This window comes from Botryllus schlosseri, chromosome 6 (assembly GCF_051294905.1).
Source record: "Botryllus schlosseri isolate E-star chromosome 6, Bs_hap1, whole genome shotgun sequence".
Classification (NCBI taxonomy): Eukaryota; Metazoa; Chordata; class Ascidiacea; order Stolidobranchia; family Styelidae; genus Botryllus; species Botryllus schlosseri.
In genome coordinates this window covers 26,585,137-26,611,730 of record NC_137241.1, presented here as the reverse complement: position 1 = coordinate 26,611,730, position 26,594 = coordinate 26,585,137, and the positions used below count along the sequence as shown (strand labels likewise).

Genomic DNA, 26,594 nt, shown 5'->3' with positions numbered 1-26,594 from the left:
CCGCATAACGCCTTTGTATAAGCCTCCGCGGGTCGCACCAAAGTCAGAAATGTTAATATACCGGTTGATGTGTATTATGCATAGTGATGCTCGCCACACCTATTTGAGAACTCGCCTGTTGTTCGTATTTCTTCAACCAAGATTGGGAGACAATATAGCTGCCTTTGATCGGACTCCGAAACATGTGGTGCGAAGAATGCATGGCCGGCGTCTACGATAATGTTATCGTAAGCCCGGTATAGCTGTCGCTTTCCAAAGATTAATATGTCGACGTAACAACAATAATACTGACATCATGATCACCCGGGGGGGCCATAGTGCCATGGTGCGATAGGAGGGCGAAAATTGAGAGCTTTCAAGCTAATGTTTTCAGTTTCTTGAGAAATGCGATTTTTAATTGGTGAAAATTGGACATTGATGCTGAAGAGATTCAATGATTTCCTGTCTGACAGCGTGCATGCTCGATGCGTCCGGCAATATTATGTATTTTGTCACGATTGCTCGATTTATCATATTGTAATCTTCATATTACGATCATTTGGTCCAGCGTTGGCATAGTCCCCAACATAAGATCCGTGAATGGCTAGGGTAATAAAATATCCAGCTTCATTGTAAAGTTTCAAGGAGTTGGGCGATGTGAAAATATGCTAAATATGGTCGATTTAAGTTGAAACGGAGAGGTGCAAGACAATTCCAACCATGAAAAAAGCATGCACAGATTGTTGATTTGAGGTTACCATACTTCCTCCTGTAGGCAGACTTGTGCCCCTTTCTCAAGAAATCGAAAATGTCTTCCGAGGTCACCCAAATTTACTCCTTTCTGACAATTAGTCCTCCTTTATAGAATAGCAATTTACAACGTAGCTACGTTGTAAATTGCTATGTTTATAGCCTTGACAGTCAGCCGATTGTACAACGTACAGGCAGCACGGTAACTGCCACACACCAAACACCCCAATTGGGGGGGGGGGGATAGCTCGAAAGGGGCCCAAAATTATTTCGTGAAATAGCACAAATTATAGAGTATTTTTTTGAAAATTTATGCAAACACGATTTCAATTTGCCTAGTATATATCTTGATTTTTGGGTATTCTTCCCCCAAGTAAAATACGCAAAATTTATAGAAATGGGCATATCGTAGGGTTACCATACGTCCTCTTTTAAGAGGATTTGTGAAAAACGGTGATTTGAGCTCTGAGCGAAAAGTTGACCTTACTTTTTTTTTGGTCAACCACCTAGCAATGTGGAGAGTAAAACGGTATTTTGAGCTCTGAGCGGAAAGTTCACCTTTTTTTTAGTCAACCACCTAGCAAGGTGGAGAGGAAAACGGTATTTTGGGCTCTCAGCGGTAAGTTGACCTCTATTTTTTTTAGTCAACCAATCACAAAGGGGGAAAATTCACTGATTTTTGAGAATTCTTCTCCGGTTTTGCAAGTCTCAAATTTCTGAAAAAGTGTCCTCTTTTTAGATTTCCAAAATATGGTAAGCCTAGCATATCGGCGCTGGACACCAAGACATATAAAGTTTTAGGCCGTATAACATGCGACTCAAAGATTCAAGTAATGGTAGTCTAAAAATTCAGATTCCCAAAATATGGTAATTCTATATCATAACATGTCCCTGCTTAAGCGGCAGAGGAAGTATAGATTAATAACCTACGAATGCCCCAAACGACTCACTGCAATTGGTTTACGTCACACTTTCCATTTGGCCAATGGCAATTTTACTGTAATTTTTGACCGGGTTGCCGAACGCTAAATTCGATAAAACGGATATCAATCGAAAGCTGCCTCATAAAATGGACCTCATAAAATGAACATCAAATTTTACATTGTAACAGAGTTCGATATTGTGGCGCAACATGTACTCGACATCTTTTATTAGCAATTTTTATCAGTTCACACAAACACAATACACCATAAAAATGCGATACAATGAAAAGATAGGAAGGTGTCGAAGTGAATTGGAGTAGTCTATGGAATCAGACACCCATCTTGGCCTAGGCGTTGTAAAGAGGATACGTATGTAGGCTACACTGACTGAAAAGTAGAAGAAGATAGTATAGAAAAAATCAAGCGACAAAAATGGGGTTGCATGTCATGGAAGGCGAAATCGATAGGCCAGGTCGTGGTCCGGCAATCTTGAAGATGCACTAGTATTTATTTAGTAGTAGTTGCTTGTATTTCGACTTGAATGTGGACATGCTCGTCATCTGTCGGGTGGCCGGCGGGATACTGTTCCATTGTTCAGGTCCGGCATATTTGATAGAGCGATGATCTTTTCGGTCGATCATATGATATTTTGACGACGTGGACGCGCGTGTGTGGTACTTGTGCGCTTTCGCTTCCGAGGTAAAGAAGTCATTGAAATATTCGGGGCAATGACCGCAGTGGAACTGATACATAAACTTTGCGACTTCTAGTTTCCGCATATCTTCTATATTTAGGACACCGAACCTCTTCAGTAGCGACTTGTTGGATGGAAAAGCAGGCCGACAAGGTCGTCTGGAAGGAAGTGAGGAGCAGCGCAAACCGTAAGCGTACTGGCCATTGTTGCACAATTGCATTCACACTCTCATTCTCACTGCACACTTGCTCCTGCGTTGCGGCAAACTATTCCAAACGGCATTGTTGCGTCACACTATCAAACTCCGTTACAATGCAAAATTTCGGACTAATTTTTGGGGGTTAGGTCTACAGGCCATGAGAGGAATAAAATTTTATATTTTCGTAATCAGTACAGTGGCATTGTTCGGTTGATACCCGTCTTATCGAATTTAACGTTCGTCAAGTCGGTTAAAAATTGCCGTAAAATTGCCTTTGGCCAAATGGAAAGTGTGACGTAAAGCAATTGCATGTAGCCGTACGATTTGGTTGTGTCTACAATACAGATTACTAACCTACGGATTGATACACAGCTGCCGGTCGTTACGCATGGGCAAACATTACTTCTCCTTAATCTAAAAGTAGCATATAATTGTAATTGGTTATAGTGCCTTAGATGGCCACCCGAGCGCTGAAATTTAATATAATTGGTACTAATCGGAAGCTAGTGTCGCACTGATTTCGAAAATACAAATTAAAATCTTGTCAGGACTATGGAACCACCCCGAAACAGCCCCCAAAGTGTGAAAATCGGTATTGTTCCAACAGTGGCACCGCCGCAACACAATGAACATAACAATGTCCAATTTCGTCAAGCGATGGTTCGGAACAATGCCAATTTTCCGACCTTAGGGGCTATTTTGACGGGGCTTCAATTCCCTGACATGAATTTAATTCGTATTGTTGGAATCAGTGTGACCATAGCAATTTACAACATGGTAATTTACTACGTTGTAAATTGCTATGGTGTGACACTAGCTTTCGTTTAAGGCCGGTTTTATTAAATTTCATCCCATTCGTTGCAAGCTATAGCACTACCAATTATGCTGCTTTTAGATTGCAAAGCAATACCAGAGACTACTTTCCCGAGCGTAACGACGGGTTTTGCTGGACTTGCGTATCTATCCGTAGGATATTAATCCATAGTCATACCATAGTGTCCTATATTGCGTGGACACAGCGAGATTGAACGGCTCACTGCATTTGCATTACGCCTTGCTTTCTATTTGACCAAAGGAAATTTCACGGTCATTTTTGACCTGATTTGAGCGCCAAATTTGATAAAACGGATATCAATGGAAATCTGCTACTGTACTGATTACGAAAACATCCGTTTTATTCTGCTAATGACCCTGGAACCCCTCAAAATCAGTTTCGAATTACTCATTGTGATCAAGTTTGGCATTGTGACGCAACAATTCTGTCTGGCTATCAAAATCCGTCACAATGCAAAATTTTTGGGGGTTAATGTTGATATGTAATGCATACGAATAAAGATTCTCTCTATATATATATAAAGGGCTAAAACTTCTTCTATGTCCGTATAACTGTCATTGATGACTCTCAGTCTCCGTTTTACAGCTGTATCATATAAATTTGAGTGAAATATAGGATCTGGGTTTTTCTGTTTTTTTTTTAACGTCCAAACATAGCAATTTACAACGTAGCTACGTTGTAAATTGCTATGGTCCAAATCTGGGTTGTTCCAAAATATCTCAGTGGCATCTCTGAACCATTCAGTTTCTCTGTGTCCACTCCACACCAGAGATGGGCGGATTCCCAAATTTCGGAATCCGAATCCATCCGGATCCGGCTGGCAATTGGAAATTCAGAGTCCGAAAAAATCCGACTGGTGAATGTCCAGTTCGGAATCCGAAAAAATCCTGCCAGAACAATGCGACGACAGGACGAGGTGTTGGCGCCTCAAGTGATTTGTGAATGTCTCCCATTAATCATATTGCAGCAAAAAAAAATCCGGCTAAAATCCGACCGTCACCCCAAATTCAAAATCCGGATCCAGTCCGGCCAGGTCAAAAATCATTGAAATCCTGCTCCGGCTCCTGAACCGGACTGTGGCCATCTCAGCATCTCTGCTCCACGCCATTTAGGACACCATGGTCGATGGTCATTGGTCAATCTCAATGGTCAATTGGTCATGCTGTCAGCATAGTGTCCTATATGGTGTCGACACAAGCAAATCGCACGGTTCAATGAAATTGTATCACGTCACAGTTTCCATTTGGCTACAGGCAATTTGACGGTGATTTTTGACCGACTTTCCGAGCATTAAATTTGATGAATCGGGTATCAATCGAAAGCTGACGCTGTACTGCTTGCGAAAATATAAATTTTATTCCACTCATGGCCCTGGAACCCCCACAATCTGCCCCAAATTATTCATTGTCGAGTAGATTGGCAGTGTGACGTAACAATGATGTCTGGCGAAACGAGAGACTAGCTCAAGAGCAAGGATGCGGCCGAGCGGCGAGAGTGGGATCAGCTGATGTCGCGGCAATAGCAATGTGCAACCGCGCCACAGAGAAACGCTGCGCTGTTGATACTTTTGCTATGCGTTTCGGTACAAGCGAGCACACACCAGCCTTTCCTTGACTTGTAATGGTAGAACTGGGTCCACGGAATGTATTTGGTCCCTACCAATTTTCGCGCAATCCTTCAGCTGTTAGAGATATTTCTAGTAAGAAAAATATACTTTCAAGTAATAAGATTCACTCAAGACAGCAAATTTAGATAATGTAAATATATCATATTGTAGTAATACAACTACAGTGTTGAGTTTTCACTCTAGTCCCCATAAGCACCACGTCGGTGACCTTGCCAAATTCCGAGAAGGCGAGAAAGTGCAAACTCTGTTGGGCCGAATGGACAATGGACATTCAGTTATTCACAGATGCGAAAAAAATACTGCAAATCCGTTTTACGTAAGTTACATTAGGAATATATACACAGGCTACAGAATGAATATATTTCAAATATCTGTGATACCACTGTATTACTTTTGACGCAAAAGGTCCCCGGCATTCAAAAAAACTATTTGGTGATTGAAAAATGCTAAACTAAATTCCAACGTCAATGTTTATAGTGATATCAGATATATTCCAGTGAAAAACAAAGGTATGAATTTGGTGGTAACATTTTGGAATCATTTGGCAGGTATGGCCCGCAAGCTTTCTGGTAACGGATTGAATCCGGACAGCGATACCAGTTAATTCGACACTCCTGCTGTTAAACTTTATTCAACAATCAACATTTTACCTGCTGCATTCGCGGACCAAGTCCTACCCATACGGATCAAATAAAAGCTTGTAATGTATGCTCATGCTCAATGCTCCTTGCTCACACTTAACCATAAAAGCGACTATAGAAAGTATCGACACCCGCCATCAACAGCGCGACGTGTCTCTGGAGCCCTACGCAACAAGCGGGCTAAGGCAATCGATATCATAAAAATCTGACATATCCAATGTAGACTACTTAGACGTAGCCTACATATCTTTATCAGCTGAAGGATATTGCGCGAAAATTGGTAGGGCCCTAATACATTCTGTGGACCCAGTTCTACCCTTACAAGTCAAGGAGAGGCTGGTGTGTGCTCGCTTGTACCGAAACGCATAGAAAAAGTATCAACAGCGCAGCGTTTCTCTGTGGCGCGTTTTCACATCGCTATTGCCGCGACGTCAGCTGATCCCACTCTCGCCGCTCGGCCGCATCCTTGCTCTTGAGCTAGTCTCTCGTTTCGCCAGACAGCATTGTTGCGTCACACTGCCAATCTACTCGACAATGAATAATTGGGGGATGATTGTGGGGGTTCCAGGGCCGCGAGCGGAATAAAATTTATATTTTCGTAATCAGTGCAGAGTCAGCTTTCGATTGATACCCGATTCATCAAATTTAATGCTCGGCAAGCCGGTCAAAAATCACCGTCAAATTGCCTGTAGCCAAATGGAAACTGTGACGTGATACAATTTCATTGAACCGTGCGATTTGCTTGTGTCGACACCATATAGGACACTATGCTGTCAGCATCAACCATCAATGCGCGCGACTTCTGTCCAAAGCAAAATGACATATTTTGAACAGCTCAGTGCGAAGCATTCATTCATCATCGGCTTATTAGCAATTTCATCAGTTCAATACACCACGAAAATGTGACGTTTCGAGATCCAGGGAGTATCTCTGCTAGAAGCTGCTCGGGCTGGCGGGTAGCCGGATAGGCTCATAGAGTAACGATTCTAGGAACAGCGGATTTGATTGCATATCGTAGTTAATTGAGATGTTTCATATTTATTTGAGGAAAATCTCTAATACTATTCTGTTGATTCTTCAGGATATAATTTCATTATAAAAGCAACAGAAATGTCTAAGCTAGTTCTTGCCTATTGGGATATCCGAGGCCTTGCCGAGCCAGCAAGGACAATGCTCGCCTATGGTGGCATTGACTTTGAAGACAAAAGGTACAAATGCGGCGCAGAGCCACCATATGATCGTTCTGATTGGTTGGATGTTAAATTCAACCTTGGCCTGGATTTTCCCAACCTCCCATATCTCGTCGATGGTGATCTCAAAATTTCGGAAAGTTTGGCCATTTATCGATATATTGCTAAAAAAGTAGGACTAATGCCGGAATCTGACGCCGAACAAGCTGTTTGTGGAATGCTGGAAGGTACGGTATGCCATTTGACTTGCAGTTTTATTTAAGATCTTACAACTTCGTTTGCTAGTGATCTGAAATGCCGCAGGGGCCCGCAGTATATGGTTATCACACATGACATGGTAAAGGTCGATAAACGTTGAATAACCTAGCTCTATAGTTTACAGCAGTTGCATCAGCCCAGAAATTTTACCTTTGGTCTTGACTATTTCCATTCCATTTTGTACAGCATTGTCCTCCTATCAGTGCTTGACTGTCGTTGAGACCAATCTTACATGCATATGATATTATTACTACAGATGCATTTTCATATATAATTCCAGTCATCTGTATTCCTTATAATATCCTCCTCTACTTAAAAGGGCGATTATTAGCTAACAGTTAATGTTACAATTTATTCTTGTAGATCAGGAGTCGGCAACCTATTTGACTTTTTTGATAGCTGCATCTGTTTTTTTCTTGTGGTTAATTCCATGTCAAATCAGTCAAGAAATGGATTTTTTGTACAATTTTCAGATTTTGCCGAAATGTGGCTCTAAACGTGTGCACTGTGCAGTGTATCTGCGGAAATCTCAATTTAGTTCAAATGAATTGAAACATAGGCAGTTTTCGAGTTATCGCTTGATAAAAAAACTAGCTTTTCTCATGAAACCATGATGTTGAAGGGCTTTTTAAGCAGACTTGAAATGGTCTGTACATGTGTTATTTTGACCTTAGAAAGTTATTCTCTTGGTTATATCATATAAATTGATCTATTCTATCAGGCAAGTGAAAAAGTATTGAATTTTGTACTGCGCCAGCATGTAGCTCAAGTTGAAAGCCACTGCTTGCGGAAATCACTCATGCATCACACTATTTCAGGACTCTCCCTCTTATTTCTGTCTACTTCATAGCCTGATTGGAATCGCTGGCCGTTTTGCCTGATATATCAGGGGAGCAGCGGTGATTTTCCAAGTTAAAGTAATTTAATAAAAAATAATTGAAAAATAGAACATAGTGTGAGCACAGGACACCGATTCCATACAGGCTTCATAGTGTCACATGAAAGCTGTTGTAACATAGAATGCAAAGGAAATGATATTCTATGCAATATTTACTTCTGAAGTTGTGTGTGAAACGGTGCATATCTCAGGTCATCAAAATTTAACGATTTTGCCAAAAATAATTATTTGCGATAACTGACACTTAAATCCTAAATCAACTTTCGTTGCACAATAACATGTCTTTAACAATACAGATCCAATTGAAATTGACCGTATCATCTTATATTCAGGTAAAGTTTCAGCATTCAACTTTCATTTTTCAGGAGTTGTGAATTCAGTGCGTGGTGCTTTCACGGGTACTTGCTACAATTCAGAATACAGTAGCAAAGTACTCAGCTTGAAGAGTGATCAGCAAAAAAGACTTGTTACTTTAGAAAAGTACTTGGAACATCGAAAGTTCCTTGGCGGCGATAAACTTGTGTACGTCGATTTTGCATTCTTCGAAACAATGGATCACCACCGTACCTTGTTTCCGGATATCTTCGATGCACTGCCCAACATCAAGAAATACATGGAGCGATTCGAAGCAATCGCGGAAGTAGCTGCTTACAGAAAGTCTGATCTTTTCAAACCCTTTCCAATCAACAATCCCAGTGCAAAGTGGGGTGGTGCTTCTAAGACCGCATGAATGCGTACAAGAAAAAGTGTTTACCTCTAGCGTTTCAGTGTTTCGATCAAACAGAGATCATACATCTGATATCTTGATGGTTTGATCATAGTATCCTATATGGTGTGGACACAGCGAGACTGAACGGCTCACTGCATTTGGGTTATGTCATACTTTCCATTTGACGATAGGCAACTTCACGGCTTGCCGAGCGTCAAATTCAATAAAACGGCTATAAATGGAAAGCTGCTGCTATACCGATTACGTAAATATAAATTTTATTCTGTTCATGGTCCTGGAACCCCCAAAAATCAGCCTAGAAATTTGCATTGTGATTGAGTTTTGGCATTGTGATGCAACAATTCTGTCTGGCAAAATGAGAATGAAGATGAGAAGAAAGAGCCAGACGGTCCTGCTGCGTCACAATGCCAAAACTCGATAACAAGGCAAATTTCTGGGCTGATTTTGGAGGGTTCCAGGACCATGAACAGAATATTATTTTGTCAAAGATGGCCGAAAGTTGCCTGTGGTCAAATGACTCAGATGCAGTGATCCGTTCAGTGTCGCGGTGTCCACACTATGTAGCACACTATGGCTTGTTTCGGATCACTAGCGCCACCATCCTGTTGTTCACTGTTCCAATTACAATCATTTTGTGTATTGGATTGGTGTGTCTGGCATTGTAATGTTTCATTGCACACTTAGTCCATACAAATTGATGTATGATGATTTGCAATTGGCCAATTATGGTTTGCCTACCTTAGATTTCCAATCGACAATTTATTGATTCATCACGCATTGACAAGTGACGTTCCATTCGCTTTTGAACTGATGTTTTATTCTTTTGCCAAACTGTTTTGACGTTTCGTTTCACAAAATATTACTACTGATTTAGTATGAAAATATAATGTATCCAAATGAATTTGCGTTGAATCGTCAGTGACTACGGGAATCTGATGTTTCTTTCGGGCAATCGCCCAGTAGGCCTATCTGTATACATACACCAGTAGCTGGGATAAACCGGATGTAGGGGTACAACTCTCTCTTGACGTGACACGATCGAGATGACAGTGAACAATGTAGAAGTGGCCCTGGAAGCCTGGAGTGGCCGGGTCAAAAGGGATCGCATATCTCTGCTGGTTAACTTATGGTGTGAGATTAATCGATGGGACATATCGGCGTTAGTACTCACTTTCGCCGATGTTAGTAATCTGTGGTATGCGGGCGGTTTCTAAGTAGCCGAAGATGGTTTATTGTTTAACCTTTTATCTCACCATTATCGTTTTTTCGAACAAATATTCCGTTGATAATTAACCCAAATTTTTGTTGCTTCGTATGTGTACATTGCGTAGTTTGGTAACTAGTCTCGGTCACGTTAACCTACTATACTTATACGACTTTAGGTCTAATTGCGATCGAAAGCCGAATCCTTAGCACTGAGTGGGCTTTTGCGTGATGTGGCCACAGAAACTAGTAGTGAAGATGTACCGAGCAACCTCCTCACTGTCTTCACGCGACTTCGGTTCCGGAAGTAGGCAGCTAATCGCTGACAGATGTATTCAATCCCTATTCATTTTACAGCAGAGTTACTGAGATTTAGCACAGCTTGCAATCATGCCTAAGTTGATTATCGGGTACTGGGCGATCAGAGGCCTTGTGGAGCCGGCAAGAAAGATGCTCGAATACGCTGGTATCGAATACGAGGATCAGAAATACGTTTGCGGCGAAACTCCGCCGTATGACAGATCTGCGTGGAACAGCGTTAAATTCACTCTCGGATTGGATTTCCCGAATCTTCCGTATCTCATCGATGGTGATCTGAAGTTGACTGAAAGTTGGGCGATATATCGCTACATTGCTAGGAAGGCAGGATTGGTCCCTGAAACGGAAAAAGAAATAGCTGAATGTGACATGGTTCAAGGTGATTCCTATTTACTGCGACGAGTAGACCTAGTCACGTATTTACGTTAATTATATCATAGACCTATATTCATACATAATTCTAAATATAAAAATCTCCTAAGAAATTAGGCGTAGGCCTAGATCTAAAATCTGAACTGATTGAGCCAAATGTCCCGCTCCGACTCTGAGTGATCCAGCTTCCTAAAATGAGATCCAAATCCTATCCGGATATACTATATTCGTTGATTTTAGTAAGCATGCCTTCAATTGTTTTCTGCAACTTCAGGGCTCATCGATTCTCTGCGATCTGCTTTTACTGGGCTATGTTATAATCAGGCCTTCGACAGCTTGAGAGATGACGTGAAAAAGGCCCAGCTTCAAAAACTTCAGAGATTTGAGAAGTTTTTAGAGGGGAGGCAATACGTTACCGGAAACAAGTTATGCTTCGTCGATTTTGTCTTCTACGAGACACTGGATCATCACCGAATGCTATTCGGTGACATCTTCGAAAACTTACCAAACATTCAGTCTTACGTCGCAAGAGTCGAGTCCCTGGAAAAGATGAAGGCTTACCTATCTTCTGATAGATTTAAGAAGTACCCAGTCAATAATCCTCAATCGAAGTGGGGGTTCAAGCCATTATAAACCGGTTCAGGAGAATCTGAAACAATACGTATAACTATTTTATTCATATTATAAAATTGGAAATATGGGCTATGAAACATTCGATATGATGACAAATTACAAATACGATTTCATTCATCAATATATCTGAACACTGAACAGTGCCTGCATATATGCATGCACTCTTCAAAACCAGTTTCGGGTGAGTGGGATCTTGTTTGCTGCTAAAAATGCAATTCGGGATGTCATAACACTTTGACTGCCAACAATCCTAAATATAGGATTTTACTCAATCCCATAAACTGCCAGCGATCCTATATTTAGGATATTTTTGAAATGAGTACAGTAAAGTCCGGAATTGGTTTTATCCCCGGATTACGGCTGTATCCGAGGCTACTGAATAGGCTTGTTGTCATAAACCCCCATTTTCGTTGACGGAAGTATTTTTTTAAAATCACATTTGCATACAATAGGTCAACCTTTTTTGGGTTTGACCACTAGGTGGCTTTTCATAAAATGAGCAGCAAAAAAGATGAATTATTTTTATAATTCCTTGATGTTGAAAAAAAAATTTTTTTTCATAAATTGCGCAAGGTTTGCACTTATCAGCATGCCCGATTCCAGCCAAATATCCAACTAGTCGGAAATTCATTGTTCGCTGGCGTTTACTGGCAATTTCCATAATAGGCCTTGGCAGCTAAAGTGATAATATGCTTTGGCGATGTTACGATATATTATTGTCGGGGGTTAGGTAATAGGCTAAATACCGTTGGTTAATATGGGCTTGGTTTGTTACGATTTAGATTGGTTAGATCAGAGGAAGCAATATTAATGGCGGTTTGGTTGAGTTAAGTTCGTATCGCGGTAGGTTGCGTCACAGGCGTAACTAGGATGAAACTTTGAGCAAATAAAAATCGGAGAAGGCCACCATTTTGACAATGACGCGACGTTCCGGACCCATTGCAATGTAGTGAAAACATATGACATCACATATGATACGGTATATGTGGTAGGGTTACCATATTTTGGAAATATGAAAAGAGGACACTTTGTCAAAATTTTCAGAGCTACAAAACTGGAGTAAAATTCGGGAAAATGGTAAATTTTTCTGACTTTGTTGTCGGTTGACTAAAAAAGAGTCAACTTTCCGAATCAGCTCCCGAAATACAGTTTTTCTTTCACATTTAGGCTACCATTGATTGACTATAACAAAGGTCATTTTTCTGGCTCAAGTCCCGGAAATCACATCGGAGCGTTGCTTGGCCGCTGATTTCCTATATCGGTCCAATTTCCACGTACATTCAATCAATTCAATTCTTAAAAAGAGAACAAATATCCAAAAAAAAGAGGACAAATCCTCTTAAAAGAGGACGTATGGTAACCCTAATATACGACATATACCCAAGACGAATATTTATATAATATATAGTCCATGGGACGACGAAGACACCTTCCACCAAGGGCTACGCTCTACGCATATGGTTGTGTCAATCCATACCTTAGTCCAGTGGTTTTCAACCTTTTTGACCTCGCGGTACGCTTTGAAAATGAAAAATAGTTCACAGCACACTGGCACAGCGGTTGCCAACTTTTTTACCTTACCGCGCGCACCTGTAAACTGCCAGAACATATAGCAGCACTCACAGTCGGACAGAGGTGGTCTCTGACAAAGTAGCCTACTTCTACCTTCTTTGGCACTTAAATGAGCTTTGCTCTGCTTCAAAGAAGAGTTAGGGCAGGGCTGGCCAACCTTTTCAGCTAAAGGGCCACATTCGATTGACGAACTTTTGCGCGGGCCACTATCCGCGCCAAGCGCGAATTTTTTTTGAAGTTCATAGGTCAATAATATTGTCACTTGACTATATTGCGGGCCTGCTGTATATCGCTGGGCTAAGTTTGCGAGGACTGGGCTATTCGGCGCATGGACATATTGATATCGAAAGCTGCGACCAACATGCGTCAATCATTTCGTGCCTAGGATTCATATAGTCGACGGTCTTACTGCGAGCGCAAACGCAAGGTCGCATTTGTTGAACGACACTTTGTCTCGTAATCGCTTATATAGTTAGACTCTATCTGATACATTTGGGTGTTCTTCAATTTTCACAAAAGGGCAACAATATTAAGAACAAGAAATCGAGTGACAACATATTGCGCTAAGCTTGTATAGAAAATTTTTATCTTTGATAAATCTATCTCAAATTATTCTGCTTTACTGTAGTGTACGAAGATATACCAATACATGAATGGTTGATGGATCTGTCAATGAGTCGAAACTGATATTTTAGTCAACACATCTCAAGTGTTGCGGCCAGACTAATCAAATTTTTGGTTGGCTTTGCAAGTTCACGATCTATGCAATCCACTTTTGATGATATTAGAAATTTCGGAAATGACCTCGCGGGCCACTCAAAACCTTCTCGCGGGCCACATGTGGCCCGCGGGCCACGGGTTGGCCGGCCCTGAGTTAGGGTATATCTTCTATGCCTGCGGATATGTCACAAATCCATCTACGAATAGTATCATTTGAAATGGGAATCGTTTTCAATTCTTCCGCAGCTTTGGTCCCAGTTTTTTTTTTCTTCTTACAATTCCGGTGCAAGCCGAAAGAATAACTTTCTCCGCGTCCGTGTGAGGTTTTGAATTTCTAGCTATTACCAATTCTACCACATAACAGGGTTGCTGCAATCTCGTTGAAACTTCAGGCTGCGCTTAGATACTATTTCATAAGATTTGTTTGACAATAATAAACTCTGCCCATTACTGTATTAACCATCGCATCGAAGAGGCCAAGGACGATCGCCGCTTAACGAATACAGAGGCGTAGAAGCGTATACATGACACGGATACCAAACGCATTTCCACGCAGATCGTGAGGACTGAGGATATAGCAATACTTCAACCGGCAGTTGAACTATAGTTCCAACAAACTGGGATAATAACCTCAGCGGCGGGAAATTTGTTAACTGGTATAATCTGATCAACTATACTTCTCGATTCTCAAGTTCAGCGCCTGTAACATAACGTTGCGCTCCGAGCATATATTTTAACGGTAGTGTCGGTATTCTACCTTACAATCGCAATGTGGATGGCTATGTTTGTATTTCGAATTTGTAAACGTGAACATCACTTCGAAAGGAGTTCATTTCTTGCTGGAGATTAGGACGACGGCGAGGATTTGAAAAGTGCATTGTCTGAAACAGGGCTGTGGAGTCGGTAAATTTTACCACCGACTCCGGCTCCGACTCCGACTCCACACATTTTCAATATACCGACTCCGACTCCGACTCCGACTCCTGAGTCTTTAAACGTACCGACTCCGACTCCGACTCCGACTCCTGGTTTTCTAAACGTACCGACTCCGACTCCGACTCCCGACTCCGACTCCAGCATTATTACCAATTTACTTCGAAAATTATATGCCACATTGTCGGTTGAATGACTATCATACAACCATTAAACATATGCAAACATGTGATTACCGGTGACATGCTAAATTGTTTCATTGTGGCACAGCTCGAATTATCCACTATACAATTAACATGAAAGAAAGATTTGCTAAATATCCTTCCTTTTTCAAGTTTTTATAACATGGACTTTCTAATATCCTGAAATGTATGAATCATTCAAATATGGCAGACATCCAATCCTGTATAATAAAAATGTAGATAAAAAAGTGTAGCTCTTGTGTATGAGTCAGCAACTAATAAAAAGATTGAACTTACTAATTTTGTCATTGCACACTCTCCTGATTACAAGCACACACACTCTTACTACTAATGGCCATTGGTCATAAAAGGAATTTAGTTAAGTAGTCAAAGACCATAGCCTATCTCTAGTCTACATGTACTTAATCAAGTATTCAAGGATTAAGACTTGCAGTCTTTCTTAATCATTTGTTCGACCCAAACAGCTAAGCTGCACTACAAATTTTTTTATTTTGTCAAGTGGGAAGCATCGTTTGGTCATATTTACATCATTTTTACAATTTTACAAAACCAGCCGATGCATTTGCTCTGTCATTGCATCATGGTATAATTCCAAAAATTGCATCAATTTTGACTGCATCGCGAAAACGCATATTGCGATTTTCTCCCCCTGTGCAACTGAGTTGTAATTTACGAGTAATGTCTAATTTTATCTATATCAGGGGTGGGCAACTTTTTCGGCCAAAGGGACACATGAGATTTACGAACCATTGCTCGGGCAACTGGAATGTTGATAACCTTTTTTTAGTCGTCCGATAGGAGCGAACCGTATTAGGTAACTTTGCAAACAAGACTTATATTAATACGCTCTAAAATTAATAACAATATGTCATGCAACTGTGCAGTGCGCATTCAGGCCCTGGTCGCGCGAAGCGCGGAATTATTTTGCAAGGTAATGACTGAAATATATCAATCTGTGTAACACTGGGCTCGTTTGGCAAGGACAGGATTATTCGACGTTTAGACATAGCAAAATCGACGGTATCAGTGAACGTGCCTATATCATTTTGTGCAAATGTTTTGTCGACGATCTCGCCGCGAGTGCACAAGCGAAGCCGCATGTTGGACGACACGTTATCTCCTAATTGGGAATATAATTAAACTCAATTCTGTGAATAATATGTATTTATAATTTTAAGAAGGGGGTTAAAATACTGAATGCAAGAAATCTAGTGACAATGAATCATGCGAAGTACCGAGAAAAATTTCAAGTCAAATAAATCTGCTATGAAATATTCTACTTTATGGTCATATACGAAGATCTGAGATAAATGTGGCTGGACCCTGGATTGGATACGTCAATGCGTCAGAACTGTTGTTTTAGTCATCATCAAATTTCGCGGTCATGCTAATCAAATTTTGGTTGGCCTTGCAATTGTACCTGATGTCATAAATAATTTCGAGAATTACCTCGCAGGCCAAACCTAACCTTCTCGTGTGCCAAATTAGGCCTGCGTGCCATGGGCTGGCCGCACCTGATCTGCATGGTTATTAATAACTGTGATTGGTGGTAGATAAAAATTCTATTGAAAATTCTTTGAAAGCAAATGTTTTCATGATAGAGAAGCTGGAGTCGGAGTCGGAGTCGAAGTCAGGGTCATTCTAACAAACTCCGACTCCGACTCCAGTCGGTATTTTTCCCACGACTCCGACTCCGACTCCGACTCCAGCTATTCTAGTTTTCACGACTCCGACTCCGACTCCGACTCCATCAAGCGAAAATTACCCAGACTCCGACTCCGACTCCACCGACTCCGACTCCGACTCCACAGCCCTGGTCTGAAAGCCGCCACGTCTGCTCTTAAATCCCTGCGTCCTATCAAAGTATTGGGAAAAACTGTATTCTGCCTTCAAGGCACGCGATATGTCAGGTAAAGCGAATTTGAGGGGGGAATTGATTGCAGGCATGACAGCAATTTTGATTAGGCAAATGTACAAACTTCACATCGAGCCCGATTTAGATTATTGACCGTTTGCTAAAGATTAGAATGAATTTTGCGCATAATTTCAAAATTTCGAAGAAATCTTTTGTGGCACCATTGCGAAACGTAAATGGCAAACTAGTGTACCGCGGCACACCGGTTGAGAACAGGCGTTGGCGTTGGCCATTACCATGCTATGACGCACCAAGACATATAAAGTTTTAGGCCATGCAACATACGACTACAAGAAGTGTGCCAGAACGATCGGCAGCGAGAAAACCTTGGCAGTAAAGGACTGCTCTTATGCTGACCGAAAACATCGTTATATATACGAAATACATATAGGTTTAATTGTTCATGTACGCGCCTAAATGACTGTCGCCGAATGTTCCTGTCTTGGCAATCGGAACCGCACAAGACAAATACCACCCCACAGGAAAAAAAAATTATATGCCAGTGAAGAAATGCCAATCTGAAATTGCGTGATCCTTCAGTTTAGTTAGTACGTTTGGGCGATTCTATATTTTTTGATATAGCAGACAGGAGGTCACGAAATAACATCATGTAACAAAGTCATTTCAACGGGTCCGCCAGCCCGAAGATGCTCAATTATTATTTACGTACTCTACAGTTTCAAAGACACCTCACTCAGCTCTATCGGTAAATCTGATTACGTGAGCAGAGAAGATAAGAAATTGATAGCAATATATACGCAATTCCCGATCTTATTGACCGATTTTATCACGAATTATATCGAGAATTTTCGCGTTTCGCGCTGGCTCACTAAACAGTACAGCTATAACGTCGTGGCAAAGGCGAAAAATGTGATGAGGGGCAGTTTATCACCCTATGGGAGCCCAAGACTCAAGTTTATTTTTATTTTTTATTTTTTTTTGGGGGGGGGGCTGACGAAGTGCTGTTTCGTTCCTGCCCACGGGTATATACCCGGATATGTGTAATTTTTATTGAGGGGTCCTACCTTTTCAAACACACCTCACTCAGCTCTACCGGTAAATCAGATTACGTGTGCGGAGAGAGGATAAAAAATTGTATGTAATTCCCGATCATATTTCCCGATTCAATAACGAATTATAGAAATTTCCCGGACAGCCAATGTAGCAGATAAGTAGCGGTAAACAGCGAACAGCCTTAGAAGGATCTGGTTTATCACCATATGGGGGCCCATGACCAGCGTTTTTTTTTTTGGAGGGGGGAGGCTGACGAAGTGCAGTTACGGGCCTGCTCATAGTTCAAAATATAATGACGTTCATGATCAAGATATTACTTCTTTTGTCGTAACCATGAGCATCGCCCACGTTTGTCAGCACGGCGTTGTACTAACGTAAAGTTTTAAAAACTAGAATGTAGTTCGCAGACTACAAGCTATATGCTAGCAGGCAATGATTCGTCACAATAACTAGTATGACTATTGACTATACGGTGTAAGTAAGGCGATGGCGGCTTGTCACTGGTTTCCCTGTGCGAGAGGGATATTCTTGTTAACTCGCTGCAAAATGTCTCGGCCAAAGAAGCATTTTCAGAAAAACAGTAAACTACATTAGAATTAGAATTATAGCATAGGAGCATTTCACAAATTAGTTTAGAATTAGAATTAGAGCATAAGAACATTTCTCAAATTAGATTTGAATTAGAATTAGAGCATGGAAACATTTCACAAATTTGATTAAAATTGGATTACAGGCATTTCGCTGTAATTTAGTGAAATTAGACAACTAGAATTATCTAATTGTCCAAGTCTGGTTGAGAGCCACCGCGGCCTAGTCCCTAGTCCAGGGGCGGGCAACTTCTCCAGTCCGCGGGCCGGATGTAGGAAAATTAAGTACTTGGCGGGCCGGATTGCTGAATCGATACATTATTCGCCTATTTATCCACACAAGGAATAAATCGTATTCAATGAATGTATTTTAAACGACAGCAATGTCACTCACAGCCATTTCTCGCCGATAATGACGAAGACAATGTGGATTTGAGAATAGCATTGTCATACTGGCGCCACCATGTCTGGTTCTCTCTGATCAATCAACACATGGTGCAATCCTAAATTAAGATTTCAAGGCGTTCGATAAGTCCAGTACCCCAAGTTTACAAAGATATCAATTCATTAGGATTTAGTTGGGGACGAGATAGCGTCGTTGTTCAATTGTGTGGCCTATATAATCTCGATATTTAATTCATGCGACCTGCGTCCTCTACGAAATTTGAATAGTGACCCGCGACCCGTTTTGAGTTGGCAACCACTGGCATAAGCGGTGTCTTACAAAAGCCTAGAAGCGTGACTTGCTACATGTCGGCAGTTACGGAATCAAAAATAAGAAATATCAGCCTGGTGTAAATGGCCATTGTAGTCGACAAACACCATGATTACCACAAAGACATTAGGGTTGAGTATAGTCTACATGGTAACTGCCGATATTGCAAGTCTTCTCCAGAGGTGGTCAGTAACGAAGTACTTCTACTTTTTGAAGTACTTGAAGTAGATTTTTCCTACTCACACTACTTTTCAAGTAGTTATGATTTTAGACTACTTCTACTTCTACTTGACAGTTTTCAGTTTTGCAGGCAAAAATAAGCGTAGAATACCTACTTACTTACTTACTCGTGAACCACCACTCCTACTTCTACTTGAGTAGAAATTTCGGTGTTACTTCTGCTTCTACTTGAGTAGCGATAGTGACTACTTTGACCACCTCTGGTCTTCTCGCTTCGACGAACTTTTACGCGTAAGCTCCACGCTGCGCATACACGTATATAATAACACACAGTCACTAAAATTGGACCTAGTAAACAAGTAGTGGGGAATCTCGGCAGACTGGGGCAGCGGGCCACGTTATCATGTAAGACGCAAAACAGTCCGCGGGCCGTACAAAATCCCTTCGCGGGTCGTATGTTGCCCGCCCCTGCCCTAGTCCCTAGTCCCTTCCATTATCAGCACTTCAGATTACTTTGATCAGTCATATTGACCTCGCCTATCGACAGCATCGATCCGACACACGCCGCAATATTTTCATCGCTTGTCCTTGCAATTTATGCTTTGTTACTTTTCATGCATGCAGGCATGCATGCCTCGTATTTACATTCTCGACATTATCTTTCAATTTTATCGCAATATTGCCGTGTGTTGATGATGAAACTTAGGGTTACCATACGTCCTAAGTTCGAAAATTTTTAAAAAGTGTCCTCCTTTTACGATTCCAAAATATGGTAACCCTATGAAACTACAATAAAACGAACCAGAACTAGATGATATTCCGACATCGCTGATATCGCCAATTTATATCTACCCTTGCTCGGAGCTCGCGACTCCCGTGCGTCACCAAGCGCGCAAGTTTTAATGGGAATTTGAATCGAGATAGCTATTACGGTTTCTAGGCCATTTACTTTGATAAAAACACACTATCACAATTTTATTGAAGCTAATCTATATTGATATCTCTTTAGAAAGGCCAAATACTAATAAGACGGTGCATTATTAACCGATGATATATGTCATTGATCATTGACCGAAAATTGATTTTACCTACTCTCGATCACCACTAGTACCACGGTATAAGCGGCAAACGAGTCCACCTTTAGCAGGAATCTCAGAGTCAGACAGGCGTACGAAGACCAATCTGCATTTGGGTTTGGACTGTAAAGCACTGGTAATGGCTCCCAGTTCAAAAATCTATAGCTTATAAGCTTACGCACTGTGCAGTCACATCTCTGGGCATGGTACTGGTATAGCTTCGACTCCAACCTACCAACTCCCCGTGATAATTTCATTATATATTCTGATAAGAGTACAGCTGATAATGGTTATCGGATAATGCCACGGTATGTCATATAAGATCATCAACTTTATAAAGTCAGTTAGGTCAGTATAATTGACATATTGCTACTTCTGTGATGTGGTCTGCTTTGTGAATTTTGTTGATCTTCTGCACATTTATGAACTGGGTTTTATAGTAGCATCACCAAGTACCCTCAGTTCTCAGCCTCCCAGCCCTATAGCTCTAAACGAATCATGATCACTTGTATAATTCTCAATGACGAATGACTCTCGTCTTTAACAATCCTAATTTGCCTGTATAGCGACTCTTCGTAACAGTAACAGACCGTAGCAATATTAACGTGGACTTCAGAGTGTGCCATGCAAATGCAATCCGATGAACGCATCAAAAGACCACCTCCAGTTGTATTTCCCACAAAAGTTTCGGACATTCCTACGGATATAATACAACCAACGTTTGGCAATGATTTGAAACTCCCAGAGAGCTATTTTACCACCACGAAAAGTACAAAAGACGGGGAAAAGAAAATTCTGCATTTAACAGCCAAATCCGCAGATTCCACCTTGAAACACAGCGTCATCACACCGGATTTCGAGAGAAATTTTGCCACGGCAACTGAGAAATCTCAGCATCAGAAAAAGAAGGAACGAAAACTGACCAGAGAAAAAACTGGTGGTAAAGACTGGTATAACATTAAGCCTCCGGAAATCACGGAGGAAGTCCAAAGAGACTTGAGTATATTGCAAATGCGAAGTGTTTTAGATCCTAAAAGATTTTACAAACACAATGACAGGCAAGCAGCTCCAAAATATTTCCAAATCGGTAAAATAATGGACAATGCAGCTGATTTTTATTCGTCACGCGTACCAAAAAAGCAGCGGAAACAGAACCTCGCAGAAGAACTTCTTCATGACGCCGAGTTTCAGCAATATCAAAAACGTAAATATACCGAAGTTGTTATGCGGAAGAAGCATCAGTATAAACGGAGAAGGAAGCAAAAAGAACCGAAAAAAACAACCAAAGTGTGAATTAATCTACAACATTTGTGATGACCGTGGAATTGTACGGGTTTTAGGGTTTGGGATTTGGTACGAACAGCTGCGGTGTTGGGAATGTGGTTTTGTTGAAAGACTGGGAATTTGAATTCAATCCTTCGTATTTCATCCATCGATGATTGTTGGCTTTGGAATAAGTACAGGTAGAGATGCTCTTGTCGATATATCAGTGACTCAACAGTGATGCAAGCAATAGAGTACTAGCATTTCAACTTTTGTTTGTGTTCTAAAACGTCATCTGATGCATGCTTATAACTTTGATAATAGTGTTATTCTCGATTTCAAGGGTTGATTTGAATTTTTGAATTGGGAAATTATGCTACTTAGTACTTTTCGAGTCGTCGTACCCTGGGGATACTGAAGTGATCCTCTATTATTGAATTTTTTCAACAGCCAGATCTCTAAACTACCGTCCTAATGTAGCTGCCTTCATCATTGCGTGTGATGGAAAACAAGGATCAAATTTCTACTGGCACAGAAGGCGCACTGATCTTACCCTTGAGTGAGGATAGTGACAGAATAGCTATTGTGACGTCAGATGGGGACTCTGTGTATGCCACGGGATCAAAATCTGAGAGTAACGTTGATTATACGGAAAAAACTGAGACGATGCAATTTCTGCTTCGTGCCGACTCAGATGGAAATTATCCCTGTGGCGTGTGTGTTAAGAAGTACAAAAGCAAAAATCATTTGAAGCGACATATTTCCATCGTGCACTTGAATATTAAGAAGTTTTCTTGCACCATCTGTGGGAAGAAATTTCATAGCTCGCAGCCGTTACGAATTCATATCAGAACACACACCGGGGAGAAGCCATGTGTCTGCAGAGAATGTGGAAAGTCATTTTCAGACCCGTCTTCGCTCCGCATTCATGAGAAAATGCATAAACGTCAGTTCAGAGCGATGTGCGACCTCTGCGGAAGACATGTAGCTACCGAAAGCACGCTACGCAATCATATGAAATGGCATGCGGAACATGGGCGCGCGAAGTCTGTGTTTCAGTTTCGCTGTCCGCGATGTAGTCTAAATTTTGTGTCGAAGGCGGACTTGGAGTGTCATTTGACAGAACACAAGCCCAAAAAAATGTACGCATGTCGGGATTGTCCCAGAACGTACAAGAACTACCAGTCGTACCAATATCATTTAAGGACGCACACTGGCGAGAAGCCTTATCAATGCAAAGATTGTGGAAAATACTTTCGTTCGTATAATTGCCTGAAACTACATGCCGTTGTGCACAAAAGCAAGGAGGAGCGGCCAAAGCATCGGTGTGAACGGTGCGGGAAGGATTACTTGTTTATCAAGACCCTTAACTTTCACCGGTGCGAAGGCTCGTATCCTTGCTGGGTGTGCAGAACCATGTTCCCGTCCGAGATGGAATTGGAGGAGCACAAATACACTCATTCGGTCGAGGAGCTGAGAAAGTATTTATGCAAGGTCTGCGGAAGACGGTTCTCAAAGGCTTATGTGCTGAGGAAGCATCAGTGCACTGGCACACCCCAAGATGTCCAAGAGCCTAACCTAACCGATTCCGTTCCCATTAGCCCAACTCAACCTTCCTCAACAGCTGATAGCAGTATATCGTGACATCGCTAAAGTATATTATGACATCGCCTTCATACTCTTGCGCACTTGTATTGGGCACTTTTGTCATATTGTATAACAATACTTTGTTATTTTGCCTAACAATGCTAAATTTTCTGTAGTGGCAGTGAAGACTCCGTAACTCGGGTAGACATGAATATGTTGCACATTCGAAGTGTTTTAGATCCTAAAACATTTTATAAACACAATGACAGGCAAGCGATTCCAAAAGATTATCAGTGGTCAATGAAGCTGATTTTTAGTCATCACATTGTGAAAAATGTGAGAGTTCTAGGTTTAGTGATTGGATGTAAATAGCTGCAGTGCTGGGGATGTTTAGCGATTGAATACAATTTTTCATATTTCCATCATTTGTTGATTGTTCCTTTCAAAATGAGCTTAAGTAGTGATGCTCAATATAATAGTCACTCAGCAATGATATAGGTTGCATATTTTGTCGAGAATTTGAAATGTGCATCGACGCAAACTGCCTTCATTGCTAATCAGCTTTATTCTCAATTTCAACTGTTGGTTTGAATTTTTGAATCAAGAAATCATGCTACTTGGTTGGTTTACAAGTTTTAGGTTTGAACTTAAAATAAAGCCTTGTAATATTGATATGATTCTATATTTTTGAGCTTAACCATTGTATTTTTTGACAGTTATACCTTTAAACTGCCTTTTCCAACCAAACTGGCATCATCATTGCTCGAGATGGACGCCGAAAAACAGGTTTCTCCTGCCAGAGCAGAAAATTCTCTTACGTTACCCTTGAGTGAGGATACTGACAGCGTATCTATTGCGATCATGGATGGAGATTCTGTGTCTACCATGGAAGTAAAATATGAAAGTTACGTCGATCACACAGAAGAGACATCTGAATTTGAATATCCGATTTGTGTGGACTCGGATGGAAATTATGCCTGCAGCGCGTGCGACAAGAAGTACAGAAGCAAAAATCATTTAAAGCGGCATATTTCCATTGTGCACTTGAAGATTAAGAAGTTTCCTTGCACAATATGCGGGAAGAGGTTCCATAGCTCGCAGCCGTTGCGAATTCATGTCAGAACGCACACCGGGGAAAAGCCATGTCTCTGCGAAGAATGTGGAAAGTCATTTTCAGACCCCTCCGCGCTTCGCAATCACGTTAGAATGCACAATCGTCAGTTGGGGGTGATGTGTGATCTCTGCGGACGATATATGGCCACCGAAAGCTCGCTACGCAATCATATGAGAAGGCACGTGGAACGTGGGCATGATAAATCGATGTTTCAGTTTCATTGTCCCGAATGTAGCCTCAATTTTGTGTCGAAGGCAGATTTGGAGTGTCATTTTGCGGAACACGAGGGCGTGAAACTGTACGCATGCCGGCAATGTCCGAAAACGTACAAGAACTTCCAATCTTACCAATATCACAGAAGGACGCACACCGGAGAGAAGCCTTACCAGTGTAAAGAGTGCGGAAACTATTTCCGCTCGTGGAATTGCCTGAAACTACACTCTGTCGTGCACAAGAGCATGGATGACCGGCCGAAGTTCCGGTGTGATCGCTGCGGGAAGGATTACTTGTTGATAAAGACTCTCAACTTTCATCGGTGTGAGGGGTCGTACCCATGTTGGGTGTGCAAGACCATGTTCTCGTCTGTGAGAGAACTAGAGGAGCACAAGCGCACGCATTCGCTCGAAGAATTAAAAAGGTATTTGTGCAACGTATGCGGGAGACGGTTCTCAAAGTCTTTCGTGCTGAAGAAGCATCGCTGCAGAATTCTTGTCGTCATAGACTATGAAGGAGATGATGAACGTGACTCGGCTCTTGAGACTGAGAACGAACCGAGACAACTTCAATTCAAGTCTGAAGACGTGGATAGTGATGTGGAGAGGCAGGAGTTTCACATAGATCTTTGTCAATTTGTTTGTAGCGGTGATGCTTTTGACGATGCCGAATCGTTTTCCGATGAACAAGTGGCGTCCACAGATGGCTCAAACGCGTTTGACATCTACGAACAAAGTATGGGGGATTATAACTACGAAGAACTAAAGGAGAAATCTATAAACGGTGACGTTTCTTACAATGATGACAACGTTGAGAATACTCATATTAAATCGGAGTTTGATGTTTCTGATGAATTGAACCCGCTTGAAATTGCAGACGACGAGAGCGCGGTTGATCTGCTCACAATGAACCCGACTTGTATGTTGGATAAATCGTGCCAAAAATGCGGAGGCAACATCGACAAGGATATTCTTTTGGAATCCTCCGCCAACGGGGCTTATCAAGCCAGTCACGTCTGTACACCAAAGGCAAAGAGGTCTTCGTTCAAAAAATTTCCACCTCTTAGCAAGGCCTTGGCTTTAAAACCCAGTGGTACCGTCAAGAAGACTTCGAGGAGGGGTAACAAGAAGTTGAAGGCTTACGACGCAAATTAAAGAGCGTCGCGACTAGCAGAATCGATATCAGACGGTTTATTATGCTACATTTAGGATTATTTTTATAAGCTCGTTTCGTAGTTTTACTAGCACAGCCCGAAATTTGGAGAAGTTAAGCGTTCCTTTCAGTTTGGTTTCGTCGTGTATGTGTTGCGTTTCATGTTGGTCTTTGGCGTTTTGAGTCTACGACTGCAGATCAAAGTTCTGACTGTCGACTTGAACAATAAATGACTGTTACTAGTTTGTGAAGATCTGTGTTAGGCAGTGGTTCCCGAAATATTTCTGTTGCAGCCAGATTTGAACCAAAAATTTTTTATATGACTGGTTGAGTGGTCATTCGACTTGATGTATCTCTCATTGGTGGCATCACTTTAGAACTTACATGTGAAGGGTAAGGACCGAGAAAGAATTCGCTGTAGCATGCACACTTAACCTGCAGTCGCTTCAGAAGAAGAGTATAAAGTCATACACGAACGACTCATTGCTCGTAATTTGGCATTGGGCAAACTGGAGTATTTGACCGATTCAATTCAGAATCGAGCTTCGAGTACATGGATGACGACATGGATTGTAGAAACGAAATGCAAAGTGCAGTATACAATTAAATAGTATATTCATATTGAAATGAACCCGAATATATTCGGGTTCATTTCAATATGAATATACTATTTAATTGTATATTGAAGTTCTGTACCTCCAAGAAGCTCTTCAAAGTGCAGTATGTACCAATACCCTTATCAAAATTGTTAATTTCCAGGAATATCTAATCTAGATAGCACTGCGTTTTCTTATTGTTAACCATGACATTGCGATTCATGAAAACACGTCGAATTCATCTATTCACAAAAATACAGCCTTCATGAACATGAACTATGAACATGCGTAGCCCCATCCCCATGCTACTTGTTTTGAATGGTATATAATCATAGCAGTGTACAGCGTAGCTTCGATGTAAATTGCTATGATATGATGAAGCCAAAGGGAAACATCATTGGACCAGAGCAAGTTACAACGTAGCATACACAAACCATAGCAATTTACAACTTCTCTACGTTGTAAATTGCTATAATTGAGCTATCGAATGTGACGAAGTTTCGA

The 26,594-nt window shown here is 41.3% G+C and overlaps 6 protein-coding genes across 6 annotated transcripts in view; 5 read left to right on the top strand and 1 right to left on the bottom strand.

Annotated features, from left to right (window-relative positions):
• LOC145440486 (uncharacterized) overlaps nt 1-26,594 on the bottom strand; it is a 243,284-nt gene that overhangs the window by 162,986 nt on the left and 53,704 nt on the right. The window lies entirely within an intron of this gene.
• LOC145440501 (glutathione S-transferase Mu 3-like) lies at nt 6,692-9,452 on the top strand. The gene is made up of 2 exons (XM_080318123.1): nt 6,692-7,065; nt 8,360-9,452. The coding sequence occupies exons 1-2, from the start codon at nt 6,759-6,761 to the stop codon at nt 8,722-8,724; spliced, it is 672 nt and encodes a 223-aa protein (XP_080174249.1). The 5' UTR covers nt 6,692-6,758; the 3' UTR covers nt 8,725-9,452.
• On the top strand, nt 10,261-11,480 carry LOC145440502 (glutathione S-transferase Mu 5-like). Its single transcript, XM_080318124.1, has 2 exons — nt 10,261-10,624; nt 10,892-11,480. The coding sequence occupies exons 1-2, from the start codon at nt 10,318-10,320 to the stop codon at nt 11,248-11,250; spliced, it is 666 nt and encodes a 221-aa protein (XP_080174250.1). The 5' UTR covers nt 10,261-10,317; the 3' UTR covers nt 11,251-11,480.
• LOC145441870 (deoxynucleotidyltransferase terminal-interacting protein 2-like) lies at nt 20,227-21,878 on the top strand. Its single transcript, XM_080319819.1, has one exon. It carries the CDS (start codon nt 20,790-20,792, stop codon nt 21,456-21,458), a length of 669 nt encoding a protein of 222 aa, XP_080175945.1. The 5' UTR covers nt 20,227-20,789; the 3' UTR covers nt 21,459-21,878.
• On the top strand, nt 21,930-23,731 carry LOC145441869 (uncharacterized). The gene has a single exon (XM_080319818.1). It carries the CDS (start codon nt 21,930-21,932, stop codon nt 23,070-23,072), a length of 1,143 nt encoding a protein of 380 aa, XP_080175944.1. The 3' UTR covers nt 23,073-23,731.
• Nucleotides 23,782-25,745, top strand: LOC145441868 (uncharacterized). Its single transcript, XM_080319817.1, has one exon. The coding sequence runs from the start codon at nt 23,784-23,786 to the stop codon at nt 25,494-25,496; it is 1,713 nt and encodes a 570-aa protein (XP_080175943.1). The 5' UTR covers nt 23,782-23,783; the 3' UTR covers nt 25,497-25,745.